The 27875-nt window shown below is 37.9% G+C and overlaps 1 protein-coding gene across 2 annotated transcripts; it reads right to left on the bottom strand.

Moving 5' to 3' along the window:
- Nucleotides 1–127: 127 nt before the first annotated feature.
- Nucleotides 128–27875, bottom strand: ahdc1 (AT hook, DNA binding motif, containing 1). Of its 2 annotated transcripts, none has more exons than XM_051137431.1 (5): nucleotides 27264–27875; nucleotides 24957–25042; nucleotides 5592–5626; nucleotides 978–5429; nucleotides 128–806 (listed from the first exon to the last, which is right to left on the bottom strand). In XM_051137431.1, exon 4 carries the CDS (start codon nucleotides 5251–5253, stop codon nucleotides 1006–1008), a length of 4248 nt encoding a protein of 1415 aa, XP_050993388.1. In that variant the 5' UTR covers nucleotides 5254–5429; nucleotides 5592–5626; nucleotides 24957–25042; nucleotides 27264–27875; the 3' UTR covers nucleotides 128–806; nucleotides 978–1005. The 2 variants fall into 2 exon arrangements, with proteins under 2 accessions (XP_050993388.1, XP_050993389.1); XM_051137432.1 differs by lacking the exon at nucleotides 27264–27875 and adding an exon at nucleotides 25572–25619.

The following is a 27875-nucleotide window of genomic DNA, read 5'->3' as shown; positions in this document are numbered from 1 at the left end:
AGCAGTTCCAAAACACTGTCATGACATTACTGCTTTAACATGTCTCTTTCAGCAGGACTCTGAGATACGGTTGTTTTCATAGCAGTGAGCTCCTCAAGTGATGGAACCATTTGAGTAGCTTATGTACAAATGCTGTTTTTTTTTTTTTTAAATGTTGAACTTAAAAGTAAGAAGAGGGCAGAGTTTGTGCAGTCACCATTTATAGATGCTGAAGGAGTGGACCGACCTTTAGGATTAAGTAATCTCCCCAGTGACAAAATCAGAGGAGCTTTTGAGACTAAAACAGACAGAAAGAGGGAGCAAGATCAGGATGTAGACAAAAACCTTTTGTGTGGTCTCTCACATTGGTTTCATTTTTGGGCATCACTGAAATGTGGGTATGTGTGAATCACATTTGCACAGTTGCACTGAAAGAAAGGGACAAGGTTGTTCCTGCATTTTATCAAATTGGTTTCTTCGTGATACTAGCAGTGTCCATTCTTTGTTAAATAAGTCCCTAGCCCAAGCTGTATAGCAATATTAGTTTGCAAGACTGTCTTTTTGTGCGTGCATTTGCGGTTGCAAGTCAGCGTATGAAAAGTCTATGCAAGAACGTGAATGTTTTGTGATCACATAAGTATGCTTGTGTTCGTGCATGTGTTTCTGTGTGTGTCCACGTGTATGGATTTGGATCTTGATTGTCACTGCTGGAGAAGTCTTTATTTAGTCCATAGCTCTGAAACTCTTCAGTCTAACTCAGTAAGTGTCTTCCAAAGCTTATCCTTTAAAAAAGATTAAAAATATGAAAAGGGTACTGTCCATTTCATCTGTCGAGAAAAGAAGAGAAAAAAAGAATAGTCAAATGAGGGTTAGGATTAGCCTCAATGCATAATGACAAAAACCTATATCACAATATAGTTTGTGGCAGCATTCGAGTATCTACTTGAGCAATGTCATAATGCAATCATCTGAACCATTTCACAGAATTAATATCTTACCTCTTTAGGGATGCCAAGGTAATTCCAACTACAGGCTGGTGACGGTGAAGCCTTCTTCGCTAGGCTGGTCAAGAAGCTGGCAGAGTACCCCTCCCCGGGCTGTCTGGGGTGCATAACGGTGTCCAACGGGTGCATAGCTGTCCAAGTTACCATGGTAACCCATCTCTTCATGCTGAGGGGAAGAGTCCAGAGTCCCACTCACACATGAAGTTGACATGGACGGACCTCTTTGTAAAGGGGAAGGGTAGGACGAATGGGATGGAACTCTCATCCCAGAGACCATCAGTGACATGTCCCGTTTGTGGGAGGGCAAAGAGACTGCTTGTGGTCGCTGTTCCTCATAGTTTTGGGGGCTGCTAGCAACACTTCCTCCTTGCCCATACCAGCAGGGAGAGCCACTGTAACTGGGGGAATCATACTGGGAGAACTGGTCTTTTGGGACCCGATGCGGACTCATGGCAGAACCACACTGTGGCAAGAGGCGAGGGGTTGGCGAGAGGGTTGGGCTAAAAGTCCTGGCAGCATGCCCGTAAGTCTGTGAGGGAGGACCAGGCTTAGGGTACTGCTTTAGGGCATCTGACTGATTTGATAAACTGGGGGATACAGAGGCAGAGTCTGGAGGGTAGACATGAGCAAATCTCTCATCTGAGGAGGGAGTAGAAGTGTGGACAGAATACGGAGAGGGGTATTCACAGGACTCTGGAGCATGGCTGAGAGGTGACAGGCTACTACTGTCTCCACTGTAGTAGTCCAGTGCTTCCTGGTATACACCCCCTGAACCCATCTGCCCTGACCCTGATGGGGCTGAAGGCTTTTGAGATTTGGTTTTTGGCTGTGGTGGACGATCTCTTTGGCAAGGAGAGAATCCTCCCCTGCCTCCCCTGCCTCCTCTCGGCTGTCTACCACCTGTAGCACTACGTTTTGGCCCTCCCCCTTGCATAGGGGGGCTGGCAGGTGATCCTGGGGGAACAGAGCATGCTTCCTTCTCATTGTGTGTCTCTGACTTTTTCCTTCGCCCACGACCTGGTTTCGCCCCCCCTTGGAATAGTACATTCTGACTCCAGTTGTAAGAAGGGCCTGCTGAATTCTCATTCCAGTCAAGCATTAGCTTCTCCAGGCTTGAAAGGCTAGACTGACCCTCAGGCATAGGAACATCCCTTGGGCGAAATGCTCCCCCCACAACACCCATCCCTCCTCCACCAGTGTGAGAAGAATCTGAGGAGGATTCAGAGAGAGTGTCAGGGCAAGGGCGCTGTTTGGCTTTTTGGGGTGTGTAGTTTGAGATGTCCAGAATGTCTTTGGATTCTGATCCAGTTCCAGCTACCCCATAGTCAGAGTAACCATGAAACTGATGAGTACCATATGCATCACCAGCCCAGTTATTTCCCCCTTGTCTGTATCCCCACTGAGCTGTAGAGGTGTACTGTCTGCAACCCTCAGGCGGAGAAGAGGATAAGGAATAGGGGCTAGACTTTGACAATGACATATAACTTCCACCTGGTGAGGTTGGGCCAGATTCCCCTCGCTGTATGGCTGAATGGGGTGGGCCTGGATATCCACTATAATTGCGCTTGGCAGAACCCTGGTAGTTGGAATAACTCATCTGACACTGTGCAGAGGGAACAGAGGGAGTTTTTGTGCCATATGTAAAGCTACAGTCACTTGGCCTTTGCTGCTGTTGTTGCTGCTGTTGAGGGAGGGGGTAAATGCTTCCTCCTTGAGGAACCCCAGCGCTATAACTTGGTGGATATTGAGGATAACCTCCAGATGGATGTGGAGAGCTGGGTGAACGGGAAAGCAAGAGTGCAGGGGATTTAGGGAAGGAAGGGGTGGGAGAAGTCTGTGAGACACTGTATGAATATGAGGGTTTAGTGGTCGAGCTGCCTTGAGTTTGGGGTGAGGGTAATTGCGTCCCTTCCCCAAGACACGCTGCGCCTTTAGGACTTCTTTTAGGAAAGGCAGGAGACCAACGATGGGCTGCACCAGGGCTGCCACCTTCATATCCTGGGGTGAGCTTACGACCTTCCTGGCGTCCAGCGGGGCTGGACATGGAGATGTCTAGCAGGTCAGACGAGTCATCAGAATCAAGAAGAGAGCGAAAATATCCTGCAAACAAACCCTGAGACTCTTCTCCACTGCCTACCCCTCTCATACCTGGGCTGTGGTACATACCCCCCTTACTAGCCTCACTGCTTTGAAAACTTCCACGAGGGGAGCAAGGGCTCTGATAACTGCTTGCTTTCTCAGAAATATCTCTGTCACCTTTCCCCATCCAACTGCTATTCTCATTTTGCCAGTCTTGCTCTTGTGCACCTGGACCATTTTTTAAAGCCCCATTCTTTCGTGATCGGCGCTTTCTAACCTTCTCACCTTGTGGAGAATCACCTAAAGCTGCCCTATTTATTCCCCCAGCAGCACCCTTGCCTCTTTTTCGAGGAGTTCCTGGTTCAGATGAAGGGACCTTCCGCTTCTTGCCAATTGTTTCAAAGAAGTCACTGAATGACCTCTTAAAGGAATCAGAGGATCCAGCTGCTCCCCCTCCTCTACTCCCCATACAGCCTGCACGACCACCTCTCCTGCGGAATCCTGTGAGGCGGTGCAAAAGAGTGGACAGGGATGGATTTTCTGGTGGTATGTGGAAAGTTTCAGGCTCTGTTGGGGTCCAGCAGCGTGGGGGAGAGCAACGGCCTGTGCTGGGAGGTTGTCTGTTCAAAAAGGCCAGTTTGGAGAGGACATCTGCATATTCTACTTTAACATCATTGGTATCGTTAACATAAGAGGGCTGTGGAGACGGTAGCTTTACCGTTCGCCGCCTCCGAATTTTTTTTGGCTCTGCGGCATTGGCTGCTCCTACTCTGGTCTCATGCAAGTCAGGTTGTCCTGGTAATGCCTGTTTAGGAGGGCGTCCCCTGCGTCGCTTCAAGATTACAGGAAGCTCTCCCGGTGGAAACATCACCATCACACTCTTTCCATTGTTCTTCATGCGGAGTAGTGCGGTGGGCTCTCTTGAAACATTAGGTCCTGGCTCCCCTCCTACACCCCCCTCGGGTCCCTCTCCTGTTGTGACTCCTTCTCCACGGGGTCCAGCACTCACTGGCTCCAGGGATGAGATCTTGTAGCTTTTCTGTCGTCGGCTCATGTGAACAGGTATTCTGGCTACTTTTACGACAATCCTCCTCACACCTAAATAACGTCCCTGTCGCCTCCCTCTAACTGAGTGGTGAGTAACAATGCCCTCTCCTTCTGATGTTCTCATGCTATGATTTGGTGTAACATCTGCTGATATAGTTGGCAATGGTAAAACCTCAAATGATGAGCCAGCATCACACACCTCTGGGGGATGCTCCTCCATTGGCCTTATGTCCTCTGTTCTCCAGATTGTATTCTCCTCCTCTTCTTCATCCTTCTGGTCCATTTCTCTTTTGAACATGTTTTCCTCAGCAGCTCTACGTAAACGGGATGATTTACGAAGATGGCAGGGGAAACGTGGCCGGCCAGAGCTCCGCAGGGTATACTTCCTTTCAGCCTCCACAGAGGTCATGACACTGGCTTGGCCTGTTATACGAATTTGGTCTAGGTCGCTGGTGTGATCCATTTCTGGCTTACATGTTGAATTGTTTTCTGCCTCTTCCTTGGGTAAAGTGGAAGGGTTGTATTGAGGAGGTGTCACATTGTTTGGGGGAAGGGTGGTGTGCAACAAAGGGGCCGACTGAACATGTACATTAAGTGTGTCAGTCTTAGACGGTAAAGACAGGTCTTCTGGAATAAGGGAGGGGTCCTGCTCCATAAGTGAGGAGCCAGTGTCTGTAGGCGTGCACATGTCTTTCTGTGTGCACTTGTGTGTTAGCGTGTTTGTGTCCATCCACATATGTGTATCCATTGGAATGTGGGTATGAGGCTGCAGGTGTGTGCTCGACTGTGTGAGCGAATGTGAGTGTTGTGTTGTGTGCATCTGTGGTTGTGTGGTTTGCTGCATGAGCATTTGTTCTTGTGTGTGTATTTGCTCCACATAATCTGTCTGCCTACGTCTCCTTGCTCTACGTCGAAGTTGCTCCTCATGGTTCCGCAGACCATTAGCTAAAGAAGGAGGCGAATAAAAGCTGTAATGTAGTGAGCTGGCTGGATTAGAATCAGTGGGTCCTACAGATGTGCCCCCAGGCTCTTCATCCCCCTCCCATAAAGAGGGGCCTTCATCATCACTGCAGTCCTTGTCAGCCAGTGCCTCACAAGTCAAACGAACACCTCCAGAGCGCAAGCGACCTGACAGACGGCTCATTACCCCCAAAATTGCAGATCAGGATCTTCGTATTTATATATATATGTGTGTCAGTGATGGTTCCGTGTTAAGTTTCACTGTGAGCTGAGTCCAGTTTAGCTGGTAGGTTGTTTCATCTCTTTCCTCTCTCTGTTATTCTTGCCCAGAATGATTTGGACCATCAGGCTTCACACAGTCTTGGGATTCCCAGTTTTCAGGAGTGCAGACGACAGGTTATTTCCAAGGCGAAAGGAGACAAAACAAAAGATATGTTCATATTTACTTACTGCTGAGGAATGCAAGCAATTACTGTACAACATAGTTGAAAAAGCTATTGAATTAATTGCAGCTGTTCTTACCATGTCTGCTGCTGTGGCCATGCTTTGTGTTATCCCTGTGGGCGAAAGGACACTTGTCACTATGGCGATACAGTTAGAGAACAGTTGTAACCATGGCAATAGAATATGAGTGGAACGGTAACCATGGTTACATAGTTTTTCTTTCCAATGCAATAGATTGCAGGCCTCACTATGGCAATACGACATATGTCTCACTGGATAGGCAACTGTCTTATATGCTTTACATTTGACTATTTAAAGCATTTTAGGTAAACTTTCAGTACAGAAAAATAAACAAATAACAGGCACGCAAAATCTTAAACACAGTTTAACATCTGTGATATCTTGCAATAATCAAAAATCACTTAAAAATCCACAATGCAAAGTCTGAATTTACAAATTAAGAGAATCACCAACATCATCTAGAAACTGTTGAGAAATGTTTAAAGCAAAATGTATGTTTAATGTTAAATGTATGTTTATATCTTAACATGTAACATATTTAAAACCGCGTATGTCGAACAAATATTTGTCCGCCACAATTGATTACTTTTCAGTTTTATTGTGTGATGTGCCATGATGTCTTGTTAACATTGTTTTTAAAAGACACTGTGATAGTTTCCACATATTTTGATGCAAAGTATTATTAAATGTATTTCAAATGTGTACTAAATGATTTCAAAAATGTCAAAATTGTAACTGATTGAAAATTTGAGCCAGTAAACATGGTTTATTTCAAAACTCTATTCAATATCTAAATACAAAAAAGTTTAAACGAGTTTACTATTCAGCTCTCACTAACAAAAACCTACATATATACATAAAAACACCAAACACATTGGTGAGGTACACAAAAAATATAACCTACAGGAAAAAGGCTAGGATGCAAAGAAGTTGGGACATGGCAGCAGGGGGCAGCAAAGAGACAAGAGGAAGGGGATGTAGAATGATACAGAGTTCCAGAAGAAAGAGGTGGATGGATGAAAGAACATGTGAATGAAGCGAAAGTAAAATAGGAAAATTTAGAGAAAAAACACATTTTTCAAAATTAAGGAAAATAAACAAGTGCGTGCAAAAATTTTTCAAACAAAAGAAAAGTTGTCAGTTTTACAATTTACCCATGTTTATCCAACGCTCTATTGTTATTTTTTTCCGCATGTGAAACAGAAAATGAGATCTTAGAATAAAAGTGGATAAACCATAATAAATAAATAAATAAAGACTCTACAGCCTACACATGTGCTGTACTGTATAACCCAAGAATTCTGACGCTGTATAATATTTTTGTGTGTGCATAAAACCTTTAAAATAGAAAGCAGCAGCTTTGACATTCAGACAACAACATGCTTTTAGAACAATGTTGCACAGGATCGAAATGAGATCGGGATGAATAAATGATGACAGAATTTCATTTTAGACGAACTATTCCTTTAAGAATTGCACTTCATTTGTGATAAACACTGTAGTGATGTAAGTAAGTCCAGGGGCTGGACTCTCTCACACACAATACAGTTCTATCCATCTCTCAGTCTGCTCCACATGGTTTTTATTACTAACTGGCAACGATAAGGAAAGTGCAGAAAGAGAGAGTGAGCGAGCGAACCAGAAACATGTGCTACAGTACATGGTGCCGAACAAGCTGCCACACTTGCATTCTTGAAGACACTGATACAGAGACAAATATACATAAAAAACACACCCTTGCGCATAATACCTCACGTTTTTGCTTAGAAAAATTAACGTATTTAGTATCCACAGTGCTTTATTTTCACCTCAAGTGCTGGTGAAACTTTACATTCGATACACAGAATTATTTCTTCCACCTAGAAAACAAAAGAGCATTTCTCCCGTACACTTAATATTCTGTGGCACAAACAGAATTGCTGCAATCAAGTGTTCAGAGCCATGGATAAGCTTCCCACACTACTGTATTGCCAGTTTGGCCTGATCTTCTTGTGCTTTAATTCTCCCAGATTTCAGCACTGCCTGCTCACAGTTTTCTTTTCTCACAGGTTTTTCAGAGAGATTTAGATCTGAACACATTGCCGGTTGCTTCAGAACAATTATTTTTTGTGTGTGCTGGAAGGCCCGTGACCTTCACTCAAAACCAAGTTTCTGACACTTCTTTCAAAAGTGCTCTCCAAAATTTTTCAGTCTTTGCCTGACATCTTGAATCCATGCACATGTTCGTGGTGCCAGCGGCAACAAAACAATCCAAAACATCAATGAGACTCTCTTGTGTTTGCCTCTCCTCGTCTTTGAACGCTTCATTTTGTTGTCAGTAAACATAGTGATGATGTACTGTACCAAAATGGTCTGATTTGGTCATCACAAGGATTGCTGTAAAGACATGTTCAGCCGCGTTTTGGCTACGATCCTGCACTTAAGTCTCGCTCAGCAGTGAGGTCTACCTGGCTCTTCAAACATGTTAGCCTTTCATTGGGTTTGCGATAGATGGTGAAATCCTGTGTTTGAAGGTCAACTTGAATCTGTGTGCCAGCTGAAGACGTTTTTCTACCATTTGAAGTATTCTGTTGTGAAATCTTCCTCTAACGGCCACATCCTGTGATGTTGACTACCGCTCTGTAGGCCTTAATCTCCTTGACACCAATTCGAACACTGAAAACAAGAGCATCAAGGTCTTTGAAGATCAACTTGCCGATTGTCATGCTTGGCATCTATTGGCTTGGTATCTAATCCATTTTACATGCTCATTGTACAGCACACAAGAACTCACAGCAGGACTCAAGACTGCAAGACTGGTTGTATTAGCTATTTTACAGTGCATTTTATTTTGTATTGCATCCATAAAATGTATCATAAATTTACTTAAAATTTCCTGAATTACATGATTTGATCAAATAACTTCAAGTAACAAACTAATTACTATTAACATACACTAAAATAGTAATTAATTACAGTTTAATTAATTATTTGGCCTTTTATGTTTCAGTTTGTTCCCTTGCCAAGATTTCAACAATTTGCTGAAAGATTATTTGGACAAATCATTTGCATAGACAAGGTGCGTTTCATGACGTAACTGTTAACTAGAAACATGATCAAACAAACAAACAAACAAACAAAACATTCTGTCATCATTTACTTGCCCTCATATAATCTCAATCCTGTATGTCTTTCATTCATTGACTTTCAATGTACAGACAATAAAAAAAGTTTCAAACACACATTTTCCTAAATTATTTCTTGTGTTTCGGAAAACAATGAACGTCTTGCACATCTGGAACTACACAAATCTGTTTCAGTTTTTTCCAAATTCTGTTTTTGTTTCTGTTTTAATTTTCCTGGGTTCAGTTTTTCTTCCGTTAACATTTTTGTAGACTGTTTTAATAATTAAATTAAAAATGTAATAAAAAAGCATGTGTAATTAATTTAAATCACAAAACACACACAATTTAACAGCAATTTATTAAAAGTTAAACAGACATGACATTTTAAGGCCCTATGAAATATGTTTTATTTGTACCAAATTCAGTGTTTTCCGTAAATTTTATGGATTCCATTTTAATGGTTTCATTTGATTTAAATAATTGAACGCATCTCTAATTAACTGATTTTATAAAAAAAAAAAATATATATACATTATTTTATTTACTGTTTTTTTTCACAGATGCATTTTTACGGAAAATACATTCTGGTAAATATTCATTAAAAATAATAATAATAAAAAGCAATATATTTCTGTCACAGTTTCTTCAAGTTAAACCTAACTTTTATTTTGACGGGTTGCTGTGAAGACCTTTAAGTTTCTGTTTGTGTATGATATGATGACAGCTTTCTCACAAGAAACGGTAAAATGCTCATGAAGTGACTTTCAGAGCGGTTCTAGAGATTAAGTTTATGTGTTCATGTATTCATATATTGAGTCGGCAGAGGCTAAAAACACAGCGAGTTTCATGCGTTTCATTATGAGTGTAGTAAATGAAACCGTGTGTCTGCGCCATTCATTCACACAGAGGCACGCAGAACATGAAGGATTCATAGTTACATTTTATTTTTGCAGCTTGATATTCACAGACATGTGTTTTGATTTAAGTGCACTGACCTAGTTTTGATTTATTCATCCAAAATTTGGCAAATTCCATGATATTAAGCATTTTATAGCAAATTTCATTTTTATGACTGTATCGTGGATTCCACATTGTAAAAAAAATCAAAGGACCCTACATGAAGGTGAATAAATGATGACAATTTTTATTTTAGATTAAACTATCCCCTTAACTTGTAATGCCAACTACAAGGGTCAAGTCCATATAGTGAAGAAACAGAAAGGAGAATCAGATAATTAACTAGCATGTCAGTCAGTCCTGTATTATATGTCTGCATCTTGAATCAGATGTAGATGATGTTGTCCGAGGGTCAACAGGTAGGTGCACACGAACCAGTATAGCTTTTAGATCACCCTTAAATTCCATTTCACTAATTTGCTCACACTTTAAATTTGCTTTCTGTCTCCTTCTCTCTCTCTCCCTCCTTCTCTTTCTCTAATTAATACCACTCATTAATTAAGCATCAGTCTCACAGAAGACAGGAACAAGCACAACTGCAGAACAGCACTTTAATTACAGTCACGCACACACCGAATCGCTCACAGAGAGTCTCTCAGATATTCACACACATTCCTCCTCCTAAGCGTTTGAGAGAGAGAGAGATTGAATGTCTGGAGCTTCTCCTACTCTTCTCTCACAGTTCTGGCACCATCACATATTTGCCTGCCAGGACAGACTAGTGAGCTGGATTAAGTCAGTGATGAGTGTGTGTGAAAGAGAGAGAGTAGACATGAGCGAGGCTAGCAGTGGTCTGCTTTGTGTACTAATTAAATGTGGCTTTCACTCTTTCCAAACTAGTGGCGTGTGGTAGATCACTGAACAGAGGAAGGCACTCCTTGGGTTTAAGTAATTAATGTAAGTTATGTTTATACAGTTTACAGGTTAAAGATAAATGGAACATGAAGAAATACATTTTGTACCATTTTGCTTGTAATTGTATATTTTAATATACACTATTTATAAGTTTACACAATTTTTTTTACGTAACTAAGTGCTGTCAAAATTAGCGTGTTAACGCAGGCAATTAATTAGTTAACGCAGGGACGGGGCTAGGGTTGGCCAACCCACTCACAACTGCTGCTTCTGTCTCTTTTTTCTTTACAAGAATTGTTTATCTTTTCAACGTTTAGCCATGTGCTCTTCAACTGCACACACAAATGCACCAGCAGTTTTCTATATCATTTCATATTAAAGCATAAATGAAACTACGATCATGCGTGTCAGATAAACTTGTACAAGTTTACTTCACCATTTTACAAATAAATCTTAATCTAATCATGACAAACTATATATATCATTGGGATGGTCTAAGACTCCTAAATAAATATTTTACCACTCTTTTGTGTTACAAATTATGTAGGAAAAGTAATAGATTAATTTACGACAAGAGTGCACCTCAAAAATCTACATCATAACATGAGTTCTGACCTTTGTCACAAAAAGACTTTCTTCGTTGTCTTTTTCCCTATCACGCAATATAACTCTTAAGAAATGTATCAACTGAAAACTTAAAATCTCAAAATTCATCCTTTGAAAACCATTTTAAAATTAGACATGCATTACCATGTAAACTATACATCAAAATCATATTACAAAATGTTTTCTTTCATGAATTATAAAAATTTAACTTTGGATAGTGCATTTTTATGTCTATGTTTAAGATAGGGAGTGACAGTAACAAAGGGTTAAAGTAATAGCACCCAAATAACGTAATAACCCAGCTTCTGGGATGTCTATTAATCAAAGAACAAAAAATTAATCAGTATTTAATTTAGAATTAGTTTGTCTGATAACTTTATTCAATTTCTGTATATTTCATACTTGCTGAAGGGCACAGGTAAATATTAAATTTATTATAATGGGTTTATGTGAAGACTGTTAAATTAGAATGTGTTATTTGTAAAAGTCTAACAAAGGTTAAAATTGATAGCTATCAATTATACTGTAATGTTGAATGGCTATAGTCAACAGTTACATGTTAGAAAAAAAAGAATTTCCTAGAGACATCAGTAATTTTGGATCAGTGTCACTCACCTTCAGCCATACATAAAAATGCCATTAAACAAATATAAAAATTACACTGTCTTTATATTGTTTCTACATTAATTTGAAGATTGAATATGAAATTATTTCAATATTAAAGTATATTTAAAAACTTTAATGTTAGGTGGGATTAGGGCTGGGTGATTTTTCAGATTTTATTGATTAATTTAAATTTAATGTTTTGTCATGATATTATTTTTTGGAAATTGAGAAATTGCGATTTTGAATAGCAATATTACCAAACGTTAGAATTAGACACTGCCAATACGCGCTTTTGTGGCCAGTGGAATAGGAAAAACATGCAAAAAGATGGGAGTGCACTTTTTTTTAACTTGAGCGCTACATTTTTTTAATGCCGTTGCAAGAGACACGAGTGCAACAGTCAAACATGTCCATGTTTACATAGAAAAAACAATGGAAAAGCAGCACAATCAAATAAAAAAACCTGTGAAGAACTACTACGGTACTTCTGATATTTCATGTTTGAATCATGGTGACAGGCATTTATAGTTAATAGTCTACTGGTGTTATAGTCTAAGTCATTTTGAATTTGAATTACCATGACTTTAAAGATTTTTTAAAGCATTTTCCTCATTATTATTTCTTAACATATATTATGTATAAGATAAGTTTGTACAAGATGTAGTTGTAGTTCATGCATCTTTTCTCCAAAGATATTTAACAAGTGATTTGTTTAACATTTACATCATGTATGATACACTTGGAATATGTTCTTTAACTAGAGGGTTATTAAAGAAGAAGTTACATGTTCAAGTTGACTAATTAAAAATTGTAAAAAAAAAAAAATAAAAAAAAATTATAATCTGTCAAATGTTCTGGAAAAAATAAAAATAAATAAAAAATTAAGATTTTATCTTTTTGCCATATCGCCCAGCCCTAAATTGGATTAATTGTGATTAATTTCAGAAAAATGTGCAATTAATTTGTTAATTTTTTTAACTGATTGACAAGATATTTGTACCATATTAGTTATTGGCGGATTTTATAGATTTTCCATTTACAATTTAAAAATATTAAATATTTAATTGTACATGCTCATTTTCTCTATTTTTATTTTACCTTGGCCATCCACTCACTTAAAAGTATATATTAAAATCACTTATAATTTAATAAAAATAGTTAGATGCCATTTTTACTACATCTCGATATGAATATCCATGTTTCATACATGTTGGGATGCCTAAATTTATTTTTAAATGATTGTTTTTTTATTAGGTAACACTTCATTTAAAACCTTTATGTATAATGCATTATGAAAGTAGTTTTAATGCATTAATTATGCCTTGTAATGCACCTTATAATGCATTGCGCTATCATGAATAGTTATAACCACAGTTAGTATATTATAACACTCATCAATTCATTGTTACACTATGCATTATGATTTCACGATATAATGTATTACAATGCACATTATTAATAATGATAATGCATTATACCCTTTAATAACCATTTATAACATATTATACATAAAAGGTTTGAGGAAAGTGTTATCTTCTTTTAATTAACGTATTTCTTGAGGGTTTTTTTGTTTGGTTGTTTGTTTTGTCGTTACTTATTATTCTAAGTAACATTTTATAATAATCACAATCTTTTCACTCTTATAATCAACAAATCCTCTGTTAACAATGAGCTTAAGGAAGACAAAAGAGAGCTGTGAAACATTATCCGCTGATGTCGCTTTTGGACAGTGTAACTTCAGAAAGATGAGTAGTTTACACACAATTTGATCTCAGATTTGTTTTTGCTTTTTTGTACTAGCTATTAATTATATTCCCTTCAATTTCCAATTTTGTGGGGCGTGCCTCCCTTAACCCCTTTCTGTACTTTCAACCTTTTTTGTATCTGAATTAGAATGTATTTGACTTCTCTTCCTGCAGTTTCCTCTCTTTGCCTTCCTCCAGTTTTATGCTTTTTCGGTTCTCTACACACGTTTTGTCTCTTTCTCCATTGCTCCAATCCTTTTAACTGCTGGAATGCTCCCCAGGGGGATCCAAACAGCTGGTAACATTTAGCCAATCACACAGATGCCTTCAGATTCACTGTCCAATGACAGACATGAAAGCCTACATTGATGCCCACCTGTCCATTGGCAAAATCAGCCATGCTGTAAACAAATACCACAGCACAAAACAAGATTATGTGTTGACTCATCCTGCAACAAGACTGAATGCTCAGAATGGTATTTATTTTAGATCTTATGAAATTTCAACCAATCACAGCCTAAATCAAGACCAAAAAGCTAATTACATCAGACATAAAGGGGAAATAACTCATCAGGAATGTGCAAATAATCAAAAATTCTATAAATAAGTATACATACATCCTAAATATAGTGCAAGTGCTCTTGTTCTCATCTAAACTGTATGAAATTGATTATACCACGTAGGTACAACAAAACCAGACTGATGCAGTGATTGGAAATACTCCAAAAAACACTTTGAAACACACCCATAGACACATGCATTGTCTAGTCTGTATCTCACATGCAACTTTTTTCTGAGTGTGATGTGCAAGTATGTTTGCACAAGTGTTTGTGCTGGGAAGTGTGTCTGTTTACAGAAGTGCAAAGGAGTGCTTTTGCGTGTGTGTGTGTGTATGTGTGTTTACACAAGTGTGTGTCTGTGTGTCAGTGGGTGTGTTAGGGAAAAGCACTCACTCAGTTCAAATGAGAGTGCAGTTGTTGCTAAGATACAGGCAGCAGCCCCGACAGTGTGTGAGGGCGAGTGACAGAGAAAGAGAGAGAGAGAAACAGAGAAAGTTAGAGCAAGACAGGGTGAGAGAGAATATAGGAGAAAGCTTAGAGTGGGGAGGGGGTGGTTGGGGTAAGGAAGGAAGGAAGGAAAAGGCAATGGTGAGGAGGGAAATGAGAGATAGAGGAGAAAGAGAGAGAGACAGAGAGAGAGAGTTAGAGTAAGAGAGAGGTAGAAGTGGGTCATAAGATCCACAGAGACACTCCAGTGACACTCTGCAGAAACACAGCTGTCATCACACACACACACATACACACACAATAGCTCCGTTCCAAAACCTAGTCAGCTGCCTCAGTGCCTACATAGTCAGCATCCCAACTGGAACCTCATAAGTCAGGGGTTTACTAACTTTTTAGTGCCACGGACCCAAAACATGATGATCCTCTTGTGTTCCTAAAATACAGCTAAATTTAGTGACACTTTACAATAAGGTTCATTAGTTAACATTAGTTAAAGTTAGTTAACATGACCTAAGAATGAACAATACTAGATAATGTTTATTTCAGCATTTACTAATGCATTATTAAAATCAAAAGTTGTGCTTGTTCACATTATTTGATGCACTTTGAATTAACATGAACGACTGTATTTGCATTAACTAACATTAACAAAGATTAATAAATACTTTAGTGTATTGTTCATTGTTTGTTCATGTTAGTTAATACATTAACATTAACTAATGGAAACTTATTGTAAAGTATTACCTTATGTTTTCATGTATACATCCATTTATGTAGTGTTTAAGGAAAAAATAATGACAATGCAATTAACGATTAAGAGGAAGTGTGTGTAAAATTAATGTGTTAATGTCTTTAGTATTTTTCTAAAAAAAAAAAACTTGTAATCTCTCTCTGTCTTTCTTTTAATTTTATAATTTGAAAACCCCTGTCATAAGTAATTGATTTGGAAATCCCATCTAGGCAGAAACTCGATGTGTCATATAAATACCGTTCTGCATGTTAAGTGCATAACAGTGACTCTTAGTTTAATTCAATGCAAGTGAACTCAAACAACGCAATACTCTACAACCCATAAATATAAAATGCTATTCAAAAGTTTGGCGCTGGTAAGATATTTAATGTTTTTGAAAAAATCCGTTATGCTCACCAAGGCTGCATTAATTTAAGTAAATAAAAAGTCAAGTAAAAACAGTTATATTGTGAAATATTGTTACAAAATAAAACAACTTTTTCTATTTTAATATATTTCAGAATGTAATTTATTCCTGTGATGGCAAAGCTGGATTTTCAGCATCATTACTCCAGTCTTCAGAGTCAGATGATCCATCAGAAATCATTTTAATATGCTAGTTTGCAGCTCAAGAAACATTTCTTTTATCGATATTGAAAACAGGAGTAGTTTTTGGAAACAACGACACATTATTTTCAGGATTTTTTTATGAATAGAAAGTTTAAAAGAACAGCATTTATTTAAAACAGAAATCTTTCATGTCATTACAAATGTCTTCCCTAGTAAAAGAGTAATATATTTAAAATACATTTATTTCATACTTAGTTAAAATCTATTAACATATTTACTGACATATCACTTGAGACTGACGGATAGAAAAATTATAATTAAACTTTGTTTGTAGTACTACTTGTACACAATGCAAATTTCTTAATATTAAGCCTAAAATGTCTTTTAATGTCACTATTGATGAGGACTGTATGATCTTTGAATAATATCTGTCTTCAAATGCAAAATATTTAAAGTGTACCTATAGTATACTTGCAAATATACTTCAGTAGCCTATATCTTTAGTTGGACTTCAGCAGTACCTCCACACAATTAAAGTGCATTAGTACAAAATTAGTTGTTTCAATTTAGCAGATTTTAAGTATACCAGTTTAGTATACTAAAAGTACAATTGCAGGGTATTTTTTATCAAAGGGGTCATCAGATATCCATTTTCCAAGTTGATATGATTCTTTAGGGTCATAATGAGAAGTCTATAACATACTTTGGTTAAACTTTCTCAGTGTTAAAAAAAACCCTTTTTACCTTGTCAAAATCACCCTTTTTAAAGCGAGCCGTTCTGTTGCATTTGCCTGTAAATGCTAATGAGCTCTGCTCAGCCCGTCCCTCTCTACTGTGGGGTGATGAGCTGTTCTGTTTACTTTAGCTGCATATAGCTGCGAAACTTGCTAACTAAAGATGCAAAAAAACCCTTATACTCACTTCTGCTGTAGGTTAAGCTGGATCACGACTGATTCACATGAACATAGACACATTTATGTAAAATGCTGGGCGCATTTCCTTCTAAAACGAAAGTAACATTAATCCTCTGTGCCTTCAGCAACTCAGATGTCGGGAGTAAATGATGATTGCTATGTTCATTATTACATCCAACAGCAAAACACCTCAGTCGCTCAATCTGAGACATTCTTGTCTTCCTCTGCACTGGAGTTGACACAATGGCGGTCGGACTATTACAGCTCAGTCAGGGTGGGTCTAAGGTAAGACGGTCATGTCAATCAACTTGCCAATCATGTCAATCGCAGGAGCGACCTTGGTCGTTGTGACGTCACACTGACAAGACGCTGAGAATGGCTTGATTTGAAAGGGGGCATATTTTTTTATCAAAAAACACCAATGGGTAGATAATTTTATCATTATAGGGTGGTTGTGTACACACACTGCCAACACACATTTGTGACCCTGGACCACAAAACCAGTCATAAGGCTCATTTTTTCATCTGAAAGCTGAATAAATAAGCTTTCCATTGATGTATGGTTTGTTACGATAGGACAATATTTGGCTGAGATACAACTATTTTAATATATGGAATCTAAGGGTGCAAAAAAATCAAAATATTGAGAAAATCACCTTTAAAGTTGTCCAAATAAAGCTCTTACTAATGCATATTACTAATCAAAAATTAAGTTTTTATATATTTACAGTAGGAATTTTACAAAAAATCTTCATGAAACATGATCTTTACTTAATATCCTAATGTTTTTTGGCATAAAAGAAAAATCAATAATTTTGACCCATACAATGTATTTTTGGCTATTGCTACAAATATACCCCAGTGACTTAAGAGTGGTTTTGTGGTCCAGGGTCACATTTATGTTCAAACAACATGTAAAAGTGAGTTTTGCATCCGATGACCCATTTAAGTACATGTAAATGTAATTGTAATATACTTAGCATGAAATAAATGTATTTCAAATAGATTTTAGTATATTTATTTTGCACTAGGGTTTACTGTCACTTTTAATCAATTTAACGCACCCTTTCTGAATATAAGTATTAATTACTTTATTAGTATCTAAATTTTAAACACCATTTCTCTGTTTTTTGGCAGAACTCATCATCGTGCATTCTGGGATTTACGTTTCAACTCGGGATACGTGATCCTGCCTTAGAATTCGCTGAACAGAGGTATAACAGGAGAAGCATAATTAAGCTGTGTGCATCCTTTAAAATGCTTCCTACAGGCAGCTCACTGTCTTTCTTCTGGTTTCCCTCATTTGCTTTCAATGTCTCCGTCATTCCTCTACTCTGTTCTTCTTCCTTCTCATCTGCATTCTTAATATCTCCCGCATCTCTTCTTCTTCCCTCTCTGTAACCTCGCATTCCCTCGTCCCCTCCCCTCCTCCCTCTACCTTTCTCACTCGCTCCCTCTTTCTCTTTCACTTTCTATTACTCGAACGCTCCCTCTTGTCCCCAGCTGCAGGAAATTCCTTATAATCTTCATCACCAGAGACTGCATTCAACACTCAGCCCAGCCAAAAACGCACACGCCACATGCAGGCACCTATCTTACTTCTACTCATTGTCTTTTTACATATTGCTTTCTTTATTTTCTTGTGCTTGTCTACTAGGTTATTTTAAGAGAAGCAGAGACTACACCATCCTGACCTCCCGCCCCTCTGCTTGGTCATATGACCGCAGCACCAGCTGGGAACATCCATCCAACAGCAGCTATAAGTGAGAGGCAGAAGGAATGAGTGAGACGGCGCGTTTGGTACACATACTAGGGATGCGTATTGTGGCCATTTAGTCTAGTTGAGTACTAAACAGCTAAATCTGAAGAGATTTGAGGTACCAGAAATGAAACAAGGGCATTCCTGTTCTGTGTACAGCATCTGCAGATGAAACTGCACATGGTGTACCTTCATTTTAGCACCAGTCATTCACACTTCACGTCTGAATGAAATGCTGAAGGAAACAGGAATTGAAAGCAGTGGAAAGCTAGGAGAGAAGAAACAACACTACAACACACTCACTAGCCTTCTTATCTTCAAAGAAAGAGCAGGAACGGGCAATTTTAACTTAAATGTGCAAGACTTCAAGTGTCAGCCACTTTCAGTTATTTTAGTTGTACAAAAACAGTCCATTACACTGCTGATGTTGCGAACTATTATTTGTTGTCTTGTCATATTATTTTATTATTGTGTTCTTAAGTACACTGCTTTGTAGCGCAAATAGTTTTAGTGTTTACTGAACTTTGTTATTCTTTTAGTTATTTACCTAAAACATAAACACCTTAAAATGACGCTGTAAAAACAAAAGGTAATTTTCTGCAAAGACATTATTCTTTCATTTTACATACACTTCTGTTAACTATAAAACACAACGCAATACAGTGCAAAATTCACAATACAGGTAAACCATGTACAAAATCAAAACACAAAAGAACTATTAATAGTTGATTTAATAATAATTGAGTATATAGCAGGTTAAATAAATTGGCAGTCTTACACATTCACAGGAAATGGTTTACTACAGTGTAGAAAAATGGATAGAGATGAATGAACATTACAACATGAGTAAAGACCAAGACAGATAGTTAAGTTTTTTTTTTAAATATCTAATGACAACGAACTCCCAAACATCATGAATAAAACAAGTACATTTTGATAAACTATACTATTTTAACATTTTAGCATTTTAACCTGTGGACAAATATAAAGACATAATAAAGTTAAATTTAACAATTTAATAATAATAATAATTTAATATTATATATATATAATTATATAACATTAACTACATTAGTTAACATGAACTATGAATGAACAATACTTCTACAACATTTATTAATCTTAGTTAATTTCAGCATTTACTGTGCATTATTATTTTTACTATTTAAAAATAACTGTTTTCTATTTAAATATATATTTTCAAATGAAATTTATTCCTGCGATTTAAAAGCTGAATTTTTAGCATCATTACTCCAGTCACATGATCCTTCAGAAACCATTATAATATTCTGATTTGCTGCTCAAAAACTTTTATTATTATTATTACATTGAAAACAGCTAGATTTTCTATCAGTTTTCTTTGATTAATACAAAGTTCAAATGAACAGCATTTATCTGAAATAGAAATCCCCCCCCCCCAAAAAAAAAAAAAAAAAAAAAAAAAAATGGTACAGTGTATAATGCTATGAAAGCTTTTTATTTAAATTATTATTAAATGCTGACCTTTGGATCTTTCTATTAATCAAAGAATCCTGAACAAAATGTACTCAACTGTTTTAAATATTGATAATAATAATAATAATAATAATAATAATAAAATGTTTCTAGAAGAGTAAATCAGAATGATTTCTGAAAGATCATGTGACACTGAAGACTGAAGTAATGATGCTGAAAATTCTGCTTTGATCACAAGAATAAATTGCAAATATATTCAAATATAAAGCAGTTATTTTAAATAGTAAATAAAGTAATTCAAAATTTTACTGTTTATGCTGTTCTTTGGATCAAATAAATGTTTGGTGAGCAAAAGAAACTTCTTTAAAAAACATTACTGTTCAAAAACTTTGGACTGGTAGTGTATGTGCACTTAAACTGTGGATATTTATGTTGGAGAGTCACAAGAAAGAAACCTGCACTGGTTTTTATAAGAACTTGCCTTAGGATGTATTTTGATTTATAGATTTTGTTTCAATCTACGAGTAGCAACTTTTTTTAATATTCAAAATAATGTGCAGCATCATTTTTTAAATAATGTGCAACACGTACATCTCCAATAGAGGTGTTTTAGAATTTTCTGTCGAACTAAACAGATTCTGAAAAACATGTCCTGAGACCAATTTATTCCACTGAGTTGCAGTCCAGTTTTTCTTTTTCTTTTAAAACATTTAATTTAAATGCAAGAATGCATCCTTTTTGAACCAAGTAGTCCTAAATACTTGGAAAAGTCTCAACGCAAGTTGCTCACCATCCAAGCTGTGACATGGGGGAAAGAAAGCCCTTCAGAAAGAATTGGGCACTAGTAAACCATCTAACATAATCTAATCAAATATTAATGATTTACATGTTGTTTGACAAAAAATATTGCCTAATTCTGTATGGCAGCCGGTGGAGAAATCTGCTTTTTATAACCAGATGGTGTAATTACAACATCTACCAGCAGGGGCTAAGCAGCAAAACCTTGACCTCTTCTCATCCCCAACACATACCTGTGTCTCTGTCCACTCACTCCATCCACACCTCCATCCAAACTCACATTTATCTGCTTCTCACGTTGTGTTTATCCATGCCCTAATCTCTCCTTTCCGCCTGATATTCAGTAAACAGCTCATCAACCAATCAGCTCACACATACACCATCATTTCATCCGGTGCGTCTCTCCGCACAGGAACCTGGCGTACCTCTCTAACCCACGTCCCTCTCTGGATTGTGTCTAATGCACAGCCGTTCTCTCGCCCGCCGGCTCTTACAGCACACACACCCTACACATAGAGACATATGGGCGTACGGCACACACACTCACACATATTGAGTTAGACCTTGAGGCCAGTGTTTTGTAGAGGGGCCTCTCCACTGCGGCCCTGACTTCCTGACTCCCCCCCCCAGCACCCCTGTTCCACTGTTGCCGTGGGAGACGCTGCTGCAGAGCCCGTTGCCAAGGAGAAGGGCTGCTGGCTGGCTGTTTAAACAACAATGGCCGCCTTGTGCACATTCCAACTCTAGACACTGACAGCATGTTAAGACCTGCTTCAAAAACACACATACGCGCTCTCCCATCCTATCCGCCTGCGTCTCGCACACTAGTATGCACATATGCAGATATTCCCTTGACTTTTTCATGTGTTCTCTCACTCACGGTCTCTCGCTCACAGGGGCTTTATTCAAAAGCATCTGTTTCTTTTTAGCCCGCACAGCTCATTCTCTCGCTCGCTCGCTATCCCTGTCTCTCATTCCCTGTTTCCATGGTCTAAATCTCTCCTTTTCTCATTCAGGATGGGAGTGTGTAGTGCACTCATCCATCTTTCTGCTGTACACTCCCTCTATCATCATATCCAGAAAATTCCACTCCCTCCTACTCTCTCTCTCTCTCTCTCCCTCTCTCTCTCTCCCTTATCGGCCTTCAGTACCTCTGCTCTTCCCCCACTCTCTCACTTTCTTCTGTTTCTTTATCTCTTTCTCCCTCTCTCTTGCTCGCTCTTTCTCCTTCCTCCCTTATCTCCCCATAGTACCCCTCCTCTTCCCCACCATCTCTCACTTTTTGCTATGTCTCTCTCTCGCTCACTCTCTCTGCACTGTGTAATCTCACTCGCTCTCTCCTCTGTCTCTGGCAGAGGAAGTGTGTGTTCCCCAGGGGGAGCTGGGCTCATTAACTTCCAGCAGACAGAGAGAGAGAGAGAGAGAGAGAGAGAGAAGAAAGAGTGAGTGAGGGGGAGAGAGAGTGCAAGAGAGAGATAGAACAGGAAAAGGAGAAACAGGGGGAGGGTGAGAGAGTCTGCAACAGTCTGAAGGTGAGGAAAAGACAGGAGGTGGAGAGATAGGAAAAAGAACGAAAGATTAGACAGAAAGAGACAGGATGGATAGAGAGATAGACTTCTGATCAATCACCCGGGACTGCATTCATATCCTGTTTTAATGATTTTTAAATCACAGTTTCATACATTCTATTAATATTAGAAGAGTTCTTCTGCAAATTAGTTTATTTAGTCTCAGCCATCTATCTATCGATATATATATATGATTGAATTGTTTATTTTCAGTATGCATAGTTCAATTAGGGTCAGCAAATTGAGTCTCTAGCGTTACAAGAGTATCCTGGGGGGCAAACAGGTGTTCGAAGCTGGCTGCTTGACACAACAACACCCACAGTCGTGTGTGGGAAAGCTGAGGTCACTGATGTAAATTTAGCACTGGGACCAATTTTAATCATGATTTCATTATAAAAGCACCATGCCTTAATCTCTTGAGAAAGATACTGTACTGTAAATGGGGAACTGAGCAGACAGGATTGATGATCTGTGGACCCCTGAGCAGGTGGAGGACAGTTTTCTGCACGATACTGAAGTCTGAATAGATTAATTTGATTCTTTAGAATGTTCTGCCCTCCTTACATTTAGCCTACTGGACATTTAGAACTTTGTGGCTGTTTTTTCTTTGTACTGTTGAGTTGAATTTATTGTATTTATAATGCATTAATGGTAAAAATGCAACATGTTTTAGAACTAATAATAATACATTTTAAATCATTATGACATTTAACTTATCACAAATGTTTACAACCAAATTGATGATATTATGAAATATTTAAGAAATTTGAGATTTTTTTTATTTGAGTGTCATCAAGTGTCATTGGTAACACAATAAGGTTCATTAGTTAACATTAGTTAAAATTAAGAATTAAGAAAAACTAAGAAAGAACAATACTTCTGCTGCATTTATTAATCTAAGTTAATATTAATTTCAACATTTACTAATGTTAACAAATCACACCTTATTGTAAAGTGTTACCATTGTATTTATAATAATAGAATCTTAATTTATAGTGCATTAATGGTAAAAATGTGACACCTGCAGAATTTTTATAACTTTTTATAACTAATAAATAATACATTTTAACTGATTATGACATGGAATTTGTCATGAATGACTTGCCTGTTCACAAGCAAGTTTACAACCAACTTGATATTATGAAATATTTAAGAAATTTGAGATTTTTTTTTTTTTAATTTGAGTGTCATTAAGTGTCATGGGTAACACTTTACAATAAGGTTTATTAGTTAATGTTAGTTAACTACGTTTGTTAACTTGAACTAAGAATGAACAATACTTCTACAGCATTTGTTAATCTCAGTTAGTGTTAATTTCAGCATTTACTAACGCTTTTTAAAAATCATAAGTTGTTTGTTAATATTAGTTAATGCACTGTAAACTAACATGAACAATGAACAACTGTATTTTTATTAACTCACATTAACAAAGATGAATAAATAGTGTAATAAATGTATTGTTCATTCATGTTAGTTAATACATTAACTAATGTTAACAAATAACACCTTATTATAAAGTGTTACCATTATATTTATAATAATAGAATATATCTTAATTTATAATGCATTAATGGTAAAATAGCCATTAATGATACATTTGATCCTGTTATGACATGGAGTTTGTCATGAATTATTTGCTTGCAAATAAAGCAAGTTTACAACCAACTTGATGATATTATAAAATATTTAAGAAATCTGAGTTGTTTTTTTTTTAATTAAAAGGTGTCACCGGTAACACTTTACAATAAGGTTCATTATTTGACATTACTTAACTACATTAGTTAACATGAACTAAGAATGAACAATACATCTACAGCATTTATTAATCTTAGTTAATATTAATTTCAACATTTACTAATGCATTATTAAAATCAAAAGTTGTGTGTTAACATTAGCTATTGCACTGTGATAGTAAATAGTGTAATAAATGTATTGTTCATTGCTCATTCATGTTAAATAACACATTAATTAATGTTAACAAATGACACTTTATTGGAAAGTGATACATTTTGATGATAACTTGATGATATTATGAAATATTTAAGAAATTTTATTTAAAGTGTCATTAAAAGCACAGCTATCAAAAAGCTACACTGATATACTTTAATAAATTTGCAGGACTATATTGCAGACATATTTACAAAACACACCCTGTTCATTTATGCTCTTTATGAATAATTTTAAATCATTAAAATTAAGAAAAGTATATTTTATACTTCAGTTGGAATATGCTCTGTTCTCCTAAAATCTTAGTTTGAATGACAACTGAAAGATTTTGCTTCCGTGACGCAAGACTTATCACCATATTTCGGATAGCACTGAAGTAACTGGTATTGTTAAAAAAGCTTCCTCTGCTTTCATCATTTTTATACTTTTTGCAAAATGTATACAATTTCACTAAAACGTAGCCGAATAAAGTAAAAATGATTGTGAAACTGAATGTGATTAGCAAAATTTGGAATGAATAAAAAAGTGTAGTCTATGTCTTATGTTTTAAAATCATAAGCACAAAGGATCAAAAGACAAAGTTTGAAAAGCATGATTGGCTCGGGTCTCCAACATGCCTCATTCACTTTTCTTTATGAAAGCGCATGAACATATACAAAAAGCCATGTTAAATCAATGTCGCCGTTCATGTAGTTACAGAAATGGGAAGTGCTTCGACTACATAATTGAAAACAATGAGCATATGTGAACAGGCTGTCCGGTGTGACCTAAATGATGTATGGAATGAAAACCCACACTTACCTTAGACATTGATTCTCTCAATCATTTCTCATCTCACTCTCAAACTGCATGTTTCCATGGCAATCTTTAGCCAGGCAGTTTGTTACCTGAAAGAGAGAAAGGAAGAGCGAGAGAAAGAGAGAGAGAGAGGGAGAATAGAGAAAGCGAGAGAGAACGACATATGTCAGGAAAGAATGCATATTCTCAGTATCAGCTGATGTACGTTCAACAATATCATAAATGTAAAAATGCATGAGTTGCATTATTTCAGTGACGTCTCACAGTAACTATCCAGTTAGTGATATTCTTTCAAAACCATAGGCTTCCATAAAAGCTCCTAATGGATGAGTTTTAAAACTGGAAAACGTAAAGATGCGCCAGGCTCGTTTCCGGCGGACGTTATGAGCTTCTGTCGTGTATCTGTGTATCTCACAGCATGCACGAGCTGTTGTTTATGTGATGTATATGTGTTTCTCAGTCTACCGCTGCTTCTCTTCTCTCTCTGTTTTTTTCTCCCCTCCCTTCTTTCTCACTCTTTAATAATTGAGCTGGTTCTGTCTCTTGTTAGAGTTGGCTCGTTACTGAGAGACACAGAAACCAGCCAGGTATACAGAACCCCTAGATACCCGCTCTCACCTTCTCTCGCACGAACTCCATCATGCTCACAAGTTCTCCGTGTCTTTGTCTCTCTCACACACACACACACATAGTGATGCGGATAAACTTAGCAGCCTGCAACCGAATGCCTCCCCCCTTTCTCCCTAGACTGAGGAACCGAGGTCAGAGGTGAAAATCTCTCCAAAAAACCAGCTCCAGCCAGCCAGCAGGGAATGAAAAAGTAGACGGAAGAGAGCGAAGCTGTGTTTTCGTGCTAAGTATGTGCAGGGTGCGATATACTAGCTGTGGCCAAGGTCAGCTTGAGCCAATGCTATGTCTCTCAGCTCTGCCAATCAGAGGTTTCCAGCTGTTGTGGGAAACCAAGCTTCCTTTACAGAATAAAGGTTGCCATGGAGACCAGAGCTATAAGACTAGCCAACACTCTCTGACAGGTGGACACAGTAACACATGCACAGACAGTCCCCCCCCACTCCCTATTCAACCCAGTGTTTCCCTTTAGACAAAATACTCCATGAAAACACATTTGCTAACTCATTTAGGCTACATAATGTACACTTCCAATGCGTCCTCACGCGTGAGTTTACCTCATTACCTGTCAGTCTCCATGACGACATATCATATAGCTAAGGAAACTGTATGTAGTAATACATTTCCTCGTTTTTAGAAATATCCGCGTTTGCGTAATGCCACCATGTGCGTGTTTGGGACAGAGCAACGCGCCTGTTTTGTTACGTTCCAAGCGTGTGGCGTGAATAATCGCGCCTGTCACAACATAAACATCTTCGCGCCACCGTCGCTCGCACAGCGAGAGCCGAAAGACTTGCGCCAACGCGCCACTGCATTGCTCATCATTGCCCACTATCAAACAGTGGAGGACATTAGTTTAAAAAAAAATAAATAAAACGAAACACCTAATTGGCATGTTACGACAATGCTGCGTAGTTTTATTTTATTTTATTTTAGTGTATATTTTTATATATTTATTAACATGTCTGGCATTTTATGTTATTTTACGACAGTTAAAATATATTTAGAAATATTCTGTCTTTTTTTTTCTTTTGTGTATTGATGCTTTGGCACTGCATGCTAAACAATCATGCCAGTAAACTACTTTGAAATTAAAAAAAGACAGACCGAGGCTGAATAATTAGTCGGACTAATCAAAAGTGCAGTCACTGGCGAGCTCCAGGCAGGCGCGTAAGGCTGCTGTCGTCTCCCCATAATAATCACCCAACGCATCAGACGCTCATACATGCCGTCAGTCAACAGCCACTTATGATCACTCATCAGTATTCCATAGTCAGTGGGCACTACATTTATGTTTGCTCTGTTACACAATATATACATGCCAAGCGGTCAGTTTCCCTTCGGACGATATATTCTTGTGTAGATAAATTCTTACATAAAAAGTCTATCGCACACACGTGTTATTCAACAGAATTATACATGTGTCTGTGATATTTAATAATGACAATTTACATCTAGTAACATGTCTGAATGTAGGTGAGCGTACCTATGGAGAGTGTGTGTGCGTGTGTGTGTGCGCGCTCGTGTGTGTGAATGCGAGTGACCTATCGCGAGCTCAATGAATGGCAGCGATGAGGTTAATAAAAATTCCTTCAATAGAAAACACAAACCCTCGTGAAATGCGGCGCGGCGCAGGGGAAGACTATGCAAATTTTGGCTGTGAAGCCAGACGCGCGCACTCACCGGGAGGCGCCGAGCTCCGCTGCTGCAGCTGTGGTGCTGCGCTCCTCACGACTGGATCACAGACCGTTCGGTGTCATGCAACATCCTAAAAGCAGAAGAGTCTGTGTGAAAAAAAAAAAAAAAAGAAAAACCAACAACTATGTATGAATGTCGGAGGTTTTGGTCATCTCGGTCCTCTTCTGTCTTGCGACGCCAAACAGGCTGTTCAGCATCTGGTTTTTAAAAAAAGAAAAAGAAAACAAAAAAATGCACAAAAAAATATTTGCAGGGAGAACAAGGGAAAACTCGCGTGTTGTTGTCACCACGGCGGATAAAAAACTGAAATTGTAGTAACAGGGTACCGCAGTTTGTCACAGGAGCGCCCCGGGAGTGCAGCGAGCGCGAGAAATTGGAATGAGCGCCGTTCTGCGCCGTTTCTCGCCCTCTGCAAACCAACTCGGAGGAATCTAGTCAGAGAGAGCTGTAGACGTGCCTTGTCGACCGGGGCATCCGGGCCTCCGTAGATTCTTGTGTCTAGATTTTTTTCCTCTTCTGGAGGACTCTGGGTACTGAAGTTCTGCTCGTCGTGACTTCATTCATTCTCTCGTCTCCCTCTCTCACGGTGTGCGCATC

Source organism: Labeo rohita, chromosome 19 (assembly GCF_022985175.1).
Source record: "Labeo rohita strain BAU-BD-2019 chromosome 19, IGBB_LRoh.1.0, whole genome shotgun sequence".
Classification (NCBI taxonomy): domain Eukaryota; kingdom Metazoa; phylum Chordata; class Actinopteri; order Cypriniformes; family Cyprinidae; genus Labeo; species Labeo rohita.
The sequence above is the reverse complement of the archived record's forward strand: the minus strand, read 5'-3'. Positions and strand labels throughout refer to the sequence as shown.

Coding starts and splice junctions, on each gene's coding strand:
- ahdc1 (XM_051137431.1), bottom strand. CDS start 5,253: ATGAGCCGTCTGTCAGGTCGCTTGCGCTCTGGAGGTGTTCGTTTGACT.